Source organism: Apteryx mantelli, chromosome 1, assembly GCF_036417845.1.
Source record: "Apteryx mantelli isolate bAptMan1 chromosome 1, bAptMan1.hap1, whole genome shotgun sequence".
NCBI classification, from domain to species: domain Eukaryota; kingdom Metazoa; phylum Chordata; class Aves; order Apterygiformes; family Apterygidae; genus Apteryx; species Apteryx mantelli.
Window position 1 is genome coordinate 146,090,465 of NC_089978.1, and position 16,541 is coordinate 146,107,005.

General features: G+C 40.3%; 1 protein-coding gene across 1 annotated transcript in view; it reads left to right on the forward strand.

Annotated features, from left to right (window-relative positions):
- The window catches only part of ITPR2 (inositol 1,4,5-trisphosphate receptor type 2), a 271,787-nt gene that overhangs the window by 79,611 nt on the left and 175,635 nt on the right, over window positions 1–16,541 (forward strand). Inside the window, exons 12-21 of the mRNA XM_067305912.1 lie at window positions 968–1,067; window positions 1,209–1,369; window positions 3,679–3,820; window positions 4,593–4,751; window positions 5,757–5,929; window positions 8,505–8,624; window positions 8,727–8,912; window positions 9,546–9,797; window positions 10,838–10,982; window positions 11,844–11,994. Of these exons, the coding sequence (XP_067162013.1) occupies window positions 968–1,067; window positions 1,209–1,369; window positions 3,679–3,820; window positions 4,593–4,751; window positions 5,757–5,929; window positions 8,505–8,624; window positions 8,727–8,912; window positions 9,546–9,797; window positions 10,838–10,982; window positions 11,844–11,994 (1,589 nt within the window). The remainder of the gene's footprint in view (window positions 1–967; window positions 1,068–1,208; window positions 1,370–3,678; window positions 3,821–4,592; window positions 4,752–5,756; window positions 5,930–8,504; window positions 8,625–8,726; window positions 8,913–9,545; window positions 9,798–10,837; window positions 10,983–11,843; window positions 11,995–16,541) is intronic.

Sequence of the window (16,541 nt, forward strand, 5' to 3'; positions counted from 1 at the left end):
ATATTATTCAAATTAATTCAGCAAGTGGCTTCTGGAATCTATTCTGTGTTTTAATTGTGAATATTTGGAATTTTAATTGTGTTGCTTAGCTGAGATTGGTTGGATAAGTCAAATGATGTTGGCTGTGACTGAATGGGCATGTAGACATGTGGGTCTAGTTGTCATGAAGTGAATTTTAAAGTTGGGTACCTGCAAATACTGATGTATGCAGCTTTGAAGTGTATTTGCTGTGCTAAATTTTACCAGATAATTTGCTTACTTGATTAGTCACAGCCCATCAACATGAAAAGATGAGTGTGACTGAAGGCCACAGTGAATACATTTAAAATAGAGAATTCAGAGAAAAACTTATAATTGATTTTTCAGCTCTGCTTCTTGATAATACCACAGATTCTCAGATGAAAACAATTTAGAAAAATCTAATGCTTACTCTTTTGTTCACTTGATTTCCAGTTGAGAACTGATATTCCAGATACTTGCTCACTAGAACAAGGGTTTGTAGGCCGTAACGGTGAAGCTGTGCAACCATGGTCGGTTTTACTGGCTTTTGTGCTGTGACAGGGTGAAGAGGTTCATTACTCTGCAGAAAAAATATTAAGAAAATAATTGTTTTTATTCATGAAACATGTTTCTATTCAGATGGGATTTTATAGTTCCTTCCTTTTTAATTTTTTTCTTTGAAGAAGGCTTTATTTGTAGGGTTATCTAAATACTTAAAACAGCATTCTGTATAATCCCAAGATACTGCTCGTTCTTGATGCAGCTCTATGAGAGAGGAGAAGGGAGAAAAGGGGAAAAAGTGCTGCAGTACCTTTTAGGGCCCCCTCACCCTTTTATTATGAGTGGCTGGTGTGACTTGTACTGTCAAGTCTCATGACACTGTCATGGGTTGCGCAGCATCCCACCTTGCCCAGTTCAGCTTGGGACTGTCTCCATCTAACCTATTGATTGCTTTGTTTTCCTTTAGGAATTCATATGTCCGACTGAGGCATTTATGCACTAATACTTGGGTCACTAGCACTAGTATTCCAATAGATACTGATGAAGAGAGGCCTGTGATGTTGAAGGTAACCACTAATTTCTTGGAGTTGAAATCCCACACTCATTCCTAAAGTTATCTGCTGGTGATCTCACTTCTTACATATAAAAGATGTATAATAATTAGGGTAAAGTTGAGAGATTTGCTTATCCATACTAAACTATTGCAGATTGGGACATGCCAAACAAAAGAGGACAAAGAAGCTTTTGCCATTGTATCAGTTCCTCTGTCTGAGGTCAGAGACTTGGACTTTGCCAATGACGCCAACAAGGTTTTAGCATCAACTGTTAAAAAGCTGGAAAATGGAACAATAACCCAGAATGAGAGGAGGTTAGTGGGTTTTATTCCCCCCCACCCCCCCAATTAATGTTTGATTACAGTGCGTATCAGGGCATCACAGTGATGGACAAGTTAGTAACATCAATGTGGATGTAGAGACAGTTGGCAGAGGATGTCCTAATGTTTAGAGTGCTAACCTGGGACTTGGTTCATTTCAGCTCTTCCAGAGCTTCTTCCCTGCACTGTAGGCTTGTCTGTGTCTCCCATCTGTAAAATGGAGGTAAACAACACTTCCCTAGCTCACTGGCCACATAAATAAATGGGCAGATCCCTGGGTAAAGGCAAAATGTTTGTCTTAATTTCCTATAATATACTGCTTCTGGGCTATAATATCTGGGTCTACTGGATTTGATTCTGATATACAAGATTTATACAGTGATTTATAAGATTTATACATTATATTTATACAGTGGGCAGCATACAGGACTCTTGATGTGCATGAAATTCACTGTAATGTACCTTCATGCTTCTAGAGCAGTAGAAGGAGGCCTTACAGTGACTGAGAGGCTGCTGCAATAGTTCCCTTCCTTTCTTGCTTCTCTTTTTCCCTGTTCTCCTTTCCTATTTTACATCGTTCTGTTTTCGTTAATGTTTGCCCTTTATATTCATCCATGCTTCAACTGTAGCACTATTAGAATGTCTGTTCTTCACACCCGCCCCTGAATTAAGGGATTTTGTTGTACACTGTAGCCAAATATATCACATTGCTGGTGATGTAGTCTGCTATTTATTTTCAGCTGTCTGTGGTAAAACTGAATATTAGACAGCATCTCTGGCACTGTTAATTTGTAACTTTCATTCTACCATGCGTCATACACAACTTCTTGCTGAAAATGTTAATTTTTTGGTGATAAAACTGAATTTCTGCTCTTTGTTGAGTCCACAGCCTTTTGTCAGTAGTAATTAGAACAGATGGTTCAATATCAGGTGGAGGATTTATCCTAACAGGCAGATCTGTGATGGCCTAGATGCTGGTACTCAGCCTTGGAGAGCTGAAGGGCCAATTTGTTCCTGAGCAGAACCAGGGAGGGATGCAGCATAATCAAGGTGTGACATCCCTTTATTAGCTTTGTACCACTATATCACTGCAATCCAGTATTGCCAAGTCCTGATGTTGATAGATTGGTACAACGCATATGTAAGACATTTCAGTGTGATTTCAGGATAGTGGCATTATTTGTTTGTTTTGTGATTTCCTTTGAACCAGTCACTCTTGTCATTTCTCTGTGTCTTATCTCCTTCCTGCTTAGATAAGTTCCCACAGTTCATGCCTGGTTGTTCCACCCTGCATTTGCAGTTTCTGCCTTTTTCTGCTAGGGAAGTACCCTTGTGCTGTGGCCCTTGCTGTTTTCCACCAGGTACCAGTGAGCAGAGATTTTTAAAGCTAAAGCAGAGGATTTAGCTGAACAACCCCCCTTGTGGTTAATGCAAGTTTTGTGTCTTGTTTCCTGAGGTGGCTTTGAAAATCTCTACTGAGCATTTCCTTGCAACTCTCATAGCATGTCTGCAGGTTTAGTAACTACAGAGTAGATACTGACCAAATTCAGATGACACTTCCCAAGGGCAGGAGACATGCTGGTTTTTGTTTATAAAAGACTGCTCTCTCTTTAAAGGGAAATGCCTTAAAATCTGTGGGTATCCAAACTTCTCTCTGGGCTCGACTGGCAAGGTGTGTTAGTAGGAAGGTGACAATGACCGCTTATAGTATTGTTTCTTCCTGCATCTTCTGAAGGCAGTGGGAAAGGAATTGCTCCTGCATCTGTCCTTTTTAGCACTTGCTTCTACCAAATCTTTTTTTCTCTAGCAAAGAGTGAATAAAATAAATATGGTCTTTTTCAAGACCTTTTTCAACAGTTTCTTGGGTCAGTAAGGAAACAGTGTAGCAGCGGGATGCTGTTAGTCCTCTAGTGAGTGTGTCATCTTGTTTCATGGGGCGATGTTACTAATTTACCAATAAAAATTGTTGTTAGGCTGCATAAGGGTGTCTTTCTACTGTTGCTGGGCCTTGAAGCCTGCTAGTATAGATTTCAGTTTTCTGAATACATCAATTCGGTGTGTTGCATTTTTCTCCCTTTTTCCCTGTGGTTGTTGTTTAATTCCTTGGTAAACATCCCTGTGATGGATTTAAGCCTCTGCTGATCCAAGGCCTTGAATCCTTAGTACATGTCAAACTTAGCTTCACAGTGATTGAAGTTCTGTTGTGCTAGATAAAGCTTGTTCTAAAATGCGATTTTCTTCTTAATGAATCCTAGCAAGTGTTGAGTGACTGTATATAATAATGATTTGTCTATTCATTCTAGGTTTGTAACCAAGTTACTAGAAGATCTCATTTTCTTTGTTGCTGATGTGCCTAATAATGGGCAGGAAGTTTTGGATGTGGTCGTTACCAAGCCAAACCGTGAACGACAAAAATTAATGAGGGAACAAAATATATTGGCCCAGGTATGTCCTAATGTCCTAATACTTGCCTGTATTTACAAATACATTGTGGGAGAGAATGATTTGGTTATATGCTACTTTTAGCTAAAACTTGGCCATGCCATGTTGTGTTTATTTCTGATTGGATTGGATAGATATGACAGTCATCAGTCAATGATAACCTGTTGGGTCTGTGAATCAGATGGAAACACGAGTGGCCAGGGTCTGTTGTCTGTTAGTTTTGCGCGATTCTGCTGAGTTGTAAGGCTATATTTGATAGCAAATCATTGACCAAATTTAAAACAAGCTTACAACAGCTTGCAGTCCTGCAGGTGATCCCTGTATAGAGAAAATTCTGATGCTCTTTTGGATCCCTGACATTGTTTGTGTGAGGGCCAAATTGCATCTAAATCAGAATTAACATTCTCTTTAAATAGCTTACTGAAATAAAAAATAGTGAAAGGACACAGCCGGTATTGTCCTCCTTTTTTGTCTTTAATTTAGCCAAAGGTAAGGCACTTAACATTAAAATGTTTTTAGTTGAGGATAACGGTCAAAAGAAAATAATGTCAATCAAGTTGGTGAGGAAATGTGAAGCTAAACACCTAAAGCTGTAATGTCTGAGACTGTCAGCATCTCCCAACTTCTACTTAATCTTATGTAGATAATAAATGCAGTGACTTTGCTCAATAGGAGTCTTGCTCTGATTCTGTCAGAGGACATTTCCATTGACAGTTTTAAATTAAGCAAAAATCTTGATTTTATTTTCATCCTCAGTGGTTTTAATTTTGAACAGATATTTGGGATCCTCAAAGCTCCTTTTAAGGACAAAGGTGAAGGATCAATGCTGAGACTTGAAGATCTAGGTGATCAGAGATACGCTCCATACAAATACATGTTAAGGTTATGTTACAGAGTTCTCAGACACTCCCAGCAAGACTATAGGAAGAACCAGGTCAGTGGTGTTCAAAACAATTTTCCACCTAATTTCTGTAATTATGTATCCTGTGTTTGATCTTGCACTCTGCCCTTGCAAGTGGAATTCTGTGATGAACGTGTATTAAGGGATGGTGAAAGGACTGGGCTCTCCGTAGTTTAGTGGTAAGTAGCAAATCAATCTCTAATACTGCCTCATGTTGAGGGACAGTGTTTTTGTTTTGTAGGCATTTTTATAAGAATTGAATGATCAGCAATGAATATCATAGGTTCATTTTCCTGGCAGACCTCCTTATATCTTCGCAGGCTGAGACTGAAATTGGGGGCCACTGCTTCATTCGTAGGCCTTCTGCTATGTTATTAAAATTATGCTCTTGGACTCTGGATTGTAAAGTGGGAAAACTGCAAAACTGTTTTTGTTTCTGTTGCTTAAACATTTGTGGAGTGATGGCAGTGAATCAAAGCAGGGGTTATTCTATCAGGTAGCCTGATTTCCCACTACTGGAGACCTCTTGTGAACAAGAGATATTTCAGAACACAATGTTGAGTGGTTTGCATATTGTAGTGGGGAGAAACTTCACTAACTTTTTAGGACTAAAGGGGCTAAAGAAAAAAGAATGAAATGTAATGTGTGGCTTCTCTGGTTTCTTTGTAATGCTTTACAAGAATATTTCTGTCTTGGAGGGTGAAGAGGGAAGACTCAGCAAAGAACGTTCCTTAGATGTTATATAAAACTCTTGTTTTTCCTTTAAAGAAATTGTTTTCTATTTTCTTTTAATTCTGTATGTATTTTTGTGGGTTCATTTCTTTGGTTTTTGAAAGAATGAGAAGAGTTAGTCATCCCTTAATACTGAATCTTTTTCTTGAGGTATATAAGTCAGGTATTCAGATACTTTTTTTGTTCAGTACAGTTCAGAGAGAAGACTTTTGAGAGTTATTTTGATTGTTAATTGAGCTGGATAACTGATTCTAGAAGAAAAAATTGCTGCTTGACAAGTTGTCATGGCAATTTTCATTCTTTCAGGAATATATTGCAAAGAACTTCTGCATCATGCAGTCCCAGATTGGTTATGATATTCTGGCAGAAGACACCATCACAGCTTTGTTGCACAACAACAGAAAACTGCTAGAGAAACACATCACGGCTAAAGAAATAGAGACATTTGTTAATTTACTCAGGAGAAATCGAGAGCCAAGGTTTGAAGTGGTCCACATAACATTCTTCTTCTATATTGATAGGCTTTTATATTTGTAGCAACTGTGAATCTGCCTGCTATTCACTGTTTTGTTGTCTCTTTCTCCTAGCCTTTTTTTTTTTTTTAAGACCTGTCACACAAAAAACCTGTGTACAATGTCATGCTAAAAAAGTCAGAAATACCTGCAGTACTTGGGATTTGACCCTGTCTGCATTTCAGAATTAGAGCTTGCTGAAAAGCAAGGTTTATAGTTTACAGGACACTTGAAAATTTGGTTTTAGTTCAAAACAGACAGAGAGAAACAAATAGAAATTTTGATTTCTCATAACCTTGCAGCCCCTCTGTGAAACTGCCATTCATGTTTGTTTCCCTGCTAATCACCTAGGTGAAAAGGACACAGATATCAATTTTACTGAGTCTTTACTGATGTCGGTTTTCCTGTAGATGCTGATTCCAGGTCAGACCTGCAAGGGGTCTGGGACAGTGAAGATCCCAGTGAGCAGGGGTTTCTCGACCAGATTTTGTTTCAAATGAAACATCTGGCCTTCAGCTTCACTCTGTTCATAATTTTTGGTCAGCTTTAGGTCAGAATATAAAGTAAATGGATTTTTTTTAGTGGAAAATCTATCTATTTTTTTCATTAGACTTTCAATTGTAAATGAACCAAAGTAATGTAAATAAAAGAAATTAACATACTGAAGGCCAAATAATATCCTCAGTGATTGTGGATACCAGTGTTCTGTTAGCAATTTATTACATTGCTCAAGGCCCTGGTGCTGCACTGCTTCAGTTATTTTCTATGTGTCTGCAGCCATTCTGCCTCAGGCTGTAATCTCATTGCTCTCCTATGCTAAGCAGTATTGGGCTTGGTCAGTACTGGTAGAGGAAAACATGGGATCAGCTCCTACCTCAGTGCTGAAGGGACCTTTTCTTTAATAATGATCTCATGTCACTTTTTTGTAGTGGGGAATGTCTTGGTATTGTTGCATAATAAATTGTATTAAAATATACATTCACTTCCGTAAGGTGTAAGTACAAGAGCTATTAATGATTGTAAAATACACCTTGTCAAGATGGTGCAATCTTAACAGTAAAGGTCTGATCTTATGACACTTACTATCTTGTAAACTTTTGCAGCGTTGCTTGTGTGAATAAAGATTGTGGCACTATGCTCTAAAACACATACGCCACAAAATTTAAAACCTTCCTAAGTTTTAGCTCAAATTAAGTAATTTCCCTAGAAGTCTAGATAATTATGTTCTGTTTGCTTAATATTATCCTTGTGATATAATATTGCTGTGCATTGTTAATTGCCTTTTACCACCAGACTTCATTTCAGTGTTGGGTAAACTGGTTCCTGACTATACCTTAAAAATACTTTCTGTACACAGCCTTTGCAGTTCCCAGATCTCTGCCAGGAGTGTGATCTGTGCTAACACAGAAATGATTCTCTCTCTCCCTCTGGTAGGATGATGACCTACAGAGGTTCAAACTGTTGGATGCCAGAATGGCTGATAGTAGACGGTCAAATTTTTAAGCTGGATTTCCAAGGAAATGGAATATATGCCGTGTGTATGTATGTTTGTGTGTGTCACCTGTCCATATCTGCTCCACCACCAGTTCTTGAGCCACTTGTCCAGTTTTAGGTATATTGGCCAGAGGAGTGGTGGGCTCAGAGATAGTTTCTACAAATGTTGTGAAAAGAAGAGGCTGCATAGAGGAGAGAGGCCTTTTTATGTTCCAGTGAGGGAAAGGCTGCAGTATGAGCTGCTGTTATCACACACACAGGGATCCAGGAGAGAGGCAGATACTTTACGAATGTCCCAACTAGAAGGAAAGCTTCAATCTGAACCTTGTTAAACACCAGAAGACCCAAGACATAAATTCATAGGAAACAGATTTCCAGGGAAAACTTTTGTTAGTTCTGCTTTGCATGGAATCACTTCTTTGTATACAGAGGGTCCTGCTTTCAGGTCCTGCCAGATCTTGCTTCTTCACTAAACGTTGGCTGTGTCACTTGAGAGGTTTAAAAGGCAGCTTTAAAAGCTGGACTGCTCCAGTGCATGGAAGTTCTTCAGAGAGCACATGGCCATCTCCAGCACAAGTAACATCTCCTTGGTGCTTGAGTTAGGGAGATGCGTTACCTGGAGATGGGTAAAAAAGCATGCTCGTCTTTTTGGTTTCTGACAAGGATGAGGGTCTTCAGTGGAGCTCCCCTGCCAGCCGAGCTTGAGATGACCTCAGGCTGTTCTTAAGTTCTGCCACAACTCTTTGGCCTCTGATTTGCTAAGAAGTGTCATACTCGAGATATTTTCTTTCCTCTCCTTGACTGATTGTTCAGCACCATTCAGGGTTGCTCTCAAAGCTGTTACTCATCTTCATATGTTGTGGATTGCAATAGTACAGATGAGATGCATTTTGATAAAATCTTACAATATATGCTCCCTTTAGTATATTAGTGATGGATACTCCCAAAACTTGAGAGAGAGATAAAGAGATATTTCCATTGCAATGTTTCTGTGTAGTATTTTGTGCCATGTGTTCTGTTGCATCTGTTTTTTCTTTTGACTGTGCAGATTCCTGGATTATCTATCAGACCTGTGTGTATCTAACACCACAGCAATACCGGTAACTCAGGAACTCATCTGCAAGTTTATGCTGAGCCCAGGAAATGCTGACATTCTCATTCAGACCAAGTGAGCATCCATAATCAGAACATACCTTTTTGTTATTTGCTCTGTTTATTACATTTGTAGTGGTTTGTGAGTGGCTCCCCTGTGAATGCTTTGTGCTTGCAGGTTGATCTCGGCACAGATGGACAATCCCTTGGAATGCCCGGTCATCTCGGACGACATTGATGATGAGGAAGTGTGGCTGTACTGGATTGACAGCAACAAAGAACCTCATGGCAAAGCCATCAGACATCTGGCTCAGGAGGCAAAGGAAGGCACAAAAGCTGATTTAGAAGTTCTTACCTACTACAGGTAAAACTGCTTTTTCAAATGGAAGAAAATGTAAACTCTCCAAAGAGCCTGATGCTGTTCTTACTCATTTGTCATTATCATAAAAGGAAACCAGGTCATGCCAGAAACTGGGCTTAAAAGTTTTTTTCAATTTCTTCCTGTAGGAGGGATGGCGGTCTCTGCTATCTATTCCAGGCAAGTCTTGAGCCTTGCTTGTGATACCTTTTTTGTGTCTCTCTGCTGTGATATTGCCTCTTAGGTTTTATGCATGGGACTGTATTTTTAGGTCATGCTACTCTTGGAAGCAAGGCATGCTCTGCAGAAGGAGTGTATTGAGCATCCTAGGTTTTGGGGGGAGGATCATGGAACTGAATTTTAAATTGTTTGGAAACAAATAGTTCAAATGCTTCAGCCTTCCCCTGGATTGTGTGTGGTGCTTCACTTGAACTTCGGAGGGAGCCCAGTTCTAATGAGAGCTGGAGCCTAACATTTTTACTGGTAAGTTAGTCCCTTTGTTAGCAAAGTCACTCATGTCATTTTTCAATATCTACATCAAAAGGACTGAGATCAAGCTTGTAAAGTGAGATACTGAGGTCTGTTGTTTCATGGCATTCAAAAAAATCAGTAGAAAATATATTATTATTTTTCTTTAAGGTATCAATTGAACCTCTTTGCAAGAATGTGCCTGGACCGCCAATATCTAGCCATCAACCAGATTTCTGCACAGCTGTCAGTAGACTTGATCTTACGATGTATGTCTGATGAAAGCCTCCCATATGACCTCCGGGCTTCTTTTTGCCGGCTGATGCTACACATGCATGTAGACAGAGATCCTCAGGAATCTGTGGTACCTGTCAGATATGCCAGACTGTGGACTGAAATTCCCACTAAGATCACAATCCACGAGTGAGTTGAGTGGTGCAAAACAAAGTACCAAAGCATTTTAAAGGGGTTAGCCTCAGGATAAATCGGTTGTATATATCTAATGACAACAAACATGTATGTGAGAAGGTATTTTATTGCAGAACACAGGCTGTTAGTTATTGTTAATCTTGGAAAAGTGCACGGGTAGCTTTAAAAGGAAATATTTTAGTTTTATTTCTCACTGTGTTGTTACAGGGGACAAGCAGGGGAGAAAATGGAATGGCCTTTACCAAGAAAAATTGAACCAGAAATAATCAAATTGTGTTTAACATTACACATTTGCTAGGTTGGAACTCAGTTTTACACTTCAAGCTCAATTAAAAGCCACAGTTGGCAAACCAGAATTTACAGTTAGGTGCAGCTATTGTCCCAGAAACAGTTCACAGAGTCTTTGGCTTCCATCCAGCAAAGTACTTAAGCATGTGTTAAATTTAAGTATGTCAGAAAGGCTCATTGACTGCAGTGGAAACCCTCTCTGGCTTAATTGATTTGATGGAGCAACGCCACTGGGCTAGACCGGCTGAGGAGACAAAAAAGTATAGCAATGCAGCAGACAATATTACTCCTGTTATCGGGGTAAGGGACTTTTGTCGGTAGTATGGCAAATCAGTCCTAGTTGGTGGTGCAAAGAGAGGGAGTTGAATGTCCCAAGCTGCTTTCCTGATGTGCTGGCTTTCCTGCGGAGATAGTAATCTCTGGCTGATGGGCAGAGAGGATAACTGAGACTGGTAACCTGTTAAACTGCCACAGGAACAGTCAAGTGTGCTATCTGCCAGTATTTTCCTGTCTCTGTTATTACCACTCACTGCAACCCATCCCGGTACTACCAAAGGGAAGGTTTGTGCATCTTTTCTCTGCCATCTTTGCGTATCTTTTCAGAATTAGGTGCCCTGTATCCCTTCTCCTTACAGAACTGGCAGTAATTTTAAAGCATCCTGATTGACTTGATGGTTCTTTCTGTGACAGCTCATCCTGAAATTAGAGGTGTTTAACTTTGCGTCCTTCTGTGCCTTGCTTTGTAGGTATGATTCTTTCACAGATTCTTCAAGGAATGAAATGAAGAGGAAATTTGCGCTAACTATGGAATTTGTAGAAGAGTACTTGAAAGAAGTTGTAAATCAGCCCTTTCCTTTTGGAGACAAAGAGAAAAATAAACTTACATTTGAGGTACTCCTTAGCTGTCTGTGTCCTAACTTATGGTAACTTCTGTTATTGCAGAAAATAATCTTGCTGTCTGCTGCCAAACAACTATACTGTTTGTTCTTCCTCCTGAGATGGTTGCATTTCAGTGGCAGGAGAAGGGATATGTGTACAGGTGAATGGTCATGTGCTCTTTTTCTTGTCATTAATGAATTAATGTGTGGTTTTTTTTCAATATAAGAAAGTACTATTCTCCATATAAAATATGACACTGAAGGAATTATTCTGTATAACCTAATCCTGTCTTTTAACTATTGTTTGAAATTCCTGACAGAAACTTTAGAGAGGCCTAAATCTTCCAGGTTCAAGTAAAACTGAATAAAAGGGAAGTCCTTACGGTACTATAGTTTCTTTCTCCAACCTGCCTCATGATCTTTGTCACTCATGCTTCTGGTCATCTGGAATCACCTCCATACAAACTTACCTGACCCCAGTCTCCTTACTGTTCTTTTAACTTCCATCTTCTTTACAGCTACTGACTCTTTGAACAATTTCCTGGAGTGTTTCTTTTCCATCTTATTTATTTTCCAAGATTTATTTTCCCAGATGTAATTGTATTCTTTCAACCCTGTCTAAAAGCTCATGTTGTTTTTGCTTTCTGCTTTAATTTGACTGAGCAATTGTTTTGTCTAACTCTGAAAAACATTTAATGTCACTGGCTGTGGTCCAAAGCCCATTTAAATCAGTGGAAGGACTTGTAGTAAATTGAATGCACTCCAGATCTGAATCTCTGTGAAAGCTGCCATCTGAAATGCAACCATACTGCACAGCTGAATACCACAAAGGTTGCCAATGTTTTGTTCATTTTTATTTTTATTTTTCTTATAGGTGGTACATCTGGCTCGAAATCTCATATACTTTGGCTTTTATAGTTTTAGTGAGCTTCTCAGACTGACCCGGACACTGCTGGCAATTCTAGATATTGTTCAAGTTCCTATGTCATCATACTTTGAAAGGCTGAGCAAGTTTCAGGATGGAGGTGAGAAAAGCAGCAAAGAAGTTTATTACATTGTGTAGTTCATTACGTGGTTGGAAGTAATTTATGGAGTGTGTCATTGATCTTTCTGCATTCTTTGTGCACAGACAAATGCACCTACAGGAATATATTGCAGGATACATAAAGATGGTCGACTAAAAAGGAATCTTTTTGAACAGAGCTCCTGACTTCATGACCTGCAGTTACTGTGTTAGTACTGCTGCTCCTTTACTTGTTTGGAACTGAACTTTCAAATTTGGAGCCAGGCTTCAATGTCCTTGGCATTGAACATCCCAAGCAAGTGCAGCAATAGCATTTGCCTGGGCACAACAATTGTAATGGCTCCTGTGGCACAAGTGTTTATCAGTCATCTTATTCTCTAAGTGAGATACTACTAGTCCCATAACTGCAGAAAGCACCAGGTGAAAGTCCACGTTAGGCCATCCTGTCCATCTATTTGTCAGTCTAGAATATTCTCATTTTGCCCAGACCAGGTTGCCTGACAACCCCAGGCTGCATTCAGGCCCTCTGGACAACAGTTTGTCCCACTGCCTTTTCTACTGTGACTTAAAACTGGGTTGAAGACTGAGCATGCCAGGAAGGTGCTGAAGCTCAACAGCTTAGTTTACCTGTGCATATGGAAGGGAGGTGTAGCCATCATGTGAGCTGAGAGGCCGGGTGCCTGGCTGATGGCAAATTCCACTTCAATATATGGCTGGCAAAAGTATTGCTGCACTGCCAGCTGGTCCACAGCACCAAAAATGATGAGGGATGAGCTGTCTGGTTTGAAATGAAGATGCTTTTGCATTCTTTTGCATTTCTTTGAAAATTTCATTTTCATTTCACAGCCTTGAGTTTTCCTGATCTTCCTTTTGCTCAGTCACTCCTACAGCACCACAAGACTCCTGTATGTCCTGCATGAATGTGCTGTCCTTCACAACTTGTCTTCCTATTTGATGTTCACGCTCTCTGGAGAAGTGTAGACTGTCATTGTCTGCTCTATCATCTCTGAGCTGAGACGTCTTATGCTTGGTTCACTTAATCTTTCCTCCATCACTACCACTGTGGTTTACTGAAATCCCGCAAAAGTCTTTCCTGCAATGCTGTGCACACTAAGGAATGCTGTAGCTGTTTGCAGTCCCTCCACAGCACTAGAGAAGGACCATATGCTCAGATACCCTGATTTTTGTTTTCTGTTTTTTCCCCGGAAATACTGTGTTGCAGACTCTCCTCTAAAATGGTTCTGGATGCAGTTTGACTCCAGATACAGTCTTAGCAAAGTTGGAGCATGCAGATATGTTTTTTTCATTTTAGTTCCCTCGCTACTCAAGTCTTAAAGCCTGGTTCACCATCTCATTCAATGTTTTTACTCACTGTCATCACCCATGATTGTATTTCGTCCTTAATTCTCTTTTATTTCTGTTGAAGGGTTTCCTTTCAGGCTATATAGGGGAAGAGAGAGCCACCCATTGAGCATAAACAGATCTGCTTACAGTTATATTAATTTCCAGAGCAAATTCATGCAAATCAATAAATTTACTCTGAAATAAGTGAGTGTAAGGGAATGGGGAAAATGTTGCCACATGGAAATGGAAACCCAATAGCTTCATTAGTAAAACTCAAGCCATTGACTGGAGGCTTGTTGGAAACTTTTGCCACATGCCTTCCTCCTGCTTTTGTCTCACTTTCAGCAAAAAAGGCACTAAACAAAGTTGTTGTTCTTTTGTTTCTTTGGTTAGCCTCAGTCTTTATACAGATCCTTAAAATTTTTGTTCTTGGCTGTAGTTGTCTCCATGGATGTTCATCCAGTAAACACTTCAGTTGAAATGTGGCCTGTTCAGCAATGAGTGGACAGCAGTTCCCTGGGCCAGTCCAGGTGGGGTCCTAGTTCAGGTTGGGATGTGACAGTTCACTGATGTTCTTTTGGACATGACCTGTTTTTTCCCTTTTCCTGCTAGCTATATGGCTAGGAAGCCCCTTGCTTTAGAGAGGATTGTTTGCTAGCTCAGACAGTTGTCAGTCTTTTCTGCGCTCTTCAGGGAGAGTTATTGGCTGTGCTGGCTAGGCATAAAAATATGCATTGAAATTTTGCTGCGGAGAGACAGATATTCTTAGGTTGAAATATCTGCACAACTTGCTGGAGAGGCCTTCTGCAGTCTTTGATAGAAGAAAAGGATGCACATCTTTAGCCTATCTTGTCTCCAGCCTCTCCATTCCTCTCTTCTGGTTGACAAGTTGTAAAACATAAACTATCCATTCACTTTGCAGTTGATACACCAAATGATCCTGAATGTCTGGCTACTATGCCCAGAGAGGTCACCATTCCTACTTCTTTCTCTGGAGGTACATACTTACCTACCCTTGGACAGCATTAGGTTATGAAGATGCATGTATTGCAAGGAGGCGTATTTCAGAAGCAATTTTTTACCACTTGTTCAGTGTTCTTGAGCACCCAGCTCACAGAATTTCATCTATGAAGAGTGTATCAACATAGTAGTCAAGCAAAACAGGAGAGTACTTTTCATTAAAAACAAAAAACCAATCAGCATTAACTTTAGCAGCAGATTAAGATGAGAAAGGGAGCTGAAGAAGAAAGTGCCAGGTATTGTAGTTGCTGACATTCTGGAGACAGCTGTTGTGGCTGAAATGTCAACTATCTATAACTTCTGCGTATCTTAGTCTCATGTGGAAGCCTTCTGGTGAGGAATGAATCAGATCATGGGGGCAGGACTTTGGCTGGCATAAGTTGTGGTAGTTCCAGGGGCTATAAGAGTTCACGCCAGCTGAGTATTTGGTTCCATTCTGTTTTGTTTTGTTTTGTTTTTCCCTCCCCTCCTGCTTTTTTTAAATGTACAAACGCAGCGCACATTTAAAACATATGGACATTTTCAGTCTTTATTATGTTGGCAAGCCGAACATGGTATTTTTGAAACCTGGAATCAAAAAGTCACCAACTTGACTGTTGTGCAAGATGGACACTTGTCTCAAGCGTTGTGGTGATAAACCTTAAGAAGTCCTACCTAGATGTTACTGAGGTGGACCACAGCAGCACAGGAGCTGTGGGATAACTCTGGTGTAGGCACAAAGACGTTCAGATTCATCCACCTGGTTTCTTGGCCTCTGGTGAGGGGCTCTGAGATTCCTATCCATCATTATCTGCTTTTCACCCACCTTTAAAAGTACAGCAATGAGATAATCTTTGTCTCAGTAACCAGATGGGAACTGAAAAAATTTCATCCATTTGAGGACAACCATTGGGATGCTATTGAATAGCAGCCCTTTAAAACCCGCCCTGTGGTTGTCTTCCAACAACATCTTGAATGTCTCTTTACCACCAGGTAAAGAAAAGGTTTGAGATAAGCCCCAAATACACAAAGCCCTTGACCTGCTTGTGGGCTCTCTGCATTGTTAGCTCTCAGTTGGCCATAGCTCAGGTGCATTGTGTCCCCACTAGACTAGGAATAACTAAGTTTAGGCAATTTGCTGACTTGCATGGTAGTGTGGTTGGCTGCTTCTGTACTGTGTCTTTTCAGGCTGTGCAAACTTGTGCTTGAGCCCCTGGACTCTGTGGGGCTCTTGTACGTCTATGTCTCAGCATGTGCTTGGCCGTAAATATACTGAGGGTAAGTGGGGCTTGGCTTGAGGTGGGGCTTGGGTCTGTGTTTTAACGACAGGGAGACCTGCTGTACTAGGGTTGCTGGAAGAGACTTGTGTGTGACATGAGCATGTTGTTCAATGACACTCTTGTAGCTTTTTACCTTCTGGGGGAAGGGGAAAGGCATGGGTCTATTCTGCACTGCTTTGCATCTTGTGGCAGTCACTTCTACCCAAACAAGGTGGATCCCAAATGCACTGATGTCGCCTAGGTCCATTTTGCGCTATGGATCTTGAGAAGTGAGTAGGCCAACAGAGAACTTGGATCTGATCTAGATCCCACCTCACTCTGAGAGCAAGGATAGTTCACCAGGCTTAGGCTGTAGGTTTACGCTGTGTTTTTCAGTCTTACAGTACTTAGAAGATTATACTTTCTTCAAAGTTTCCCCTTGCCCTTTTACACAGATAACCTGCCTATAATAAAACTAAGTAGTTGAGAATATCTGTTAATTCTTTTATCAGTTATCTGTCTTGGGTTTTTATTGTCTCTTTTAATGTCCAATGCTCATTTCTTAGCTTATTAAGTAAAAAGAGCTACAATAGAAAGCAACTCAACCTGTGTTTTGTGGTTATTGAAAGATGTGTTGGCATTTTCTAAAAATCAAGATGCTCTATTGATTTTTCAGAAAGTATTTGCTTATTCATAAATTCCATAAAATTCAGAGAGGTTATTGTTCCCTGCTGTCGTTCAGGATGGTGGGACCCATCCCTCCAGTGAATTAGGGGCAGGAGTGACTTCTCCCTGCCTTTTGGGGAGGTCAGATTCTGCTCTCATAACTCTCCAGAATACAGCAAGGCTCTTGCTCCACAGCAGCCTCTCTGGTGAGTCCAATACTTGTGCCATTCATATTGGTATTACCTTTGAACAGAGAGTATTGCAGGTGGGTGTCCCTCCA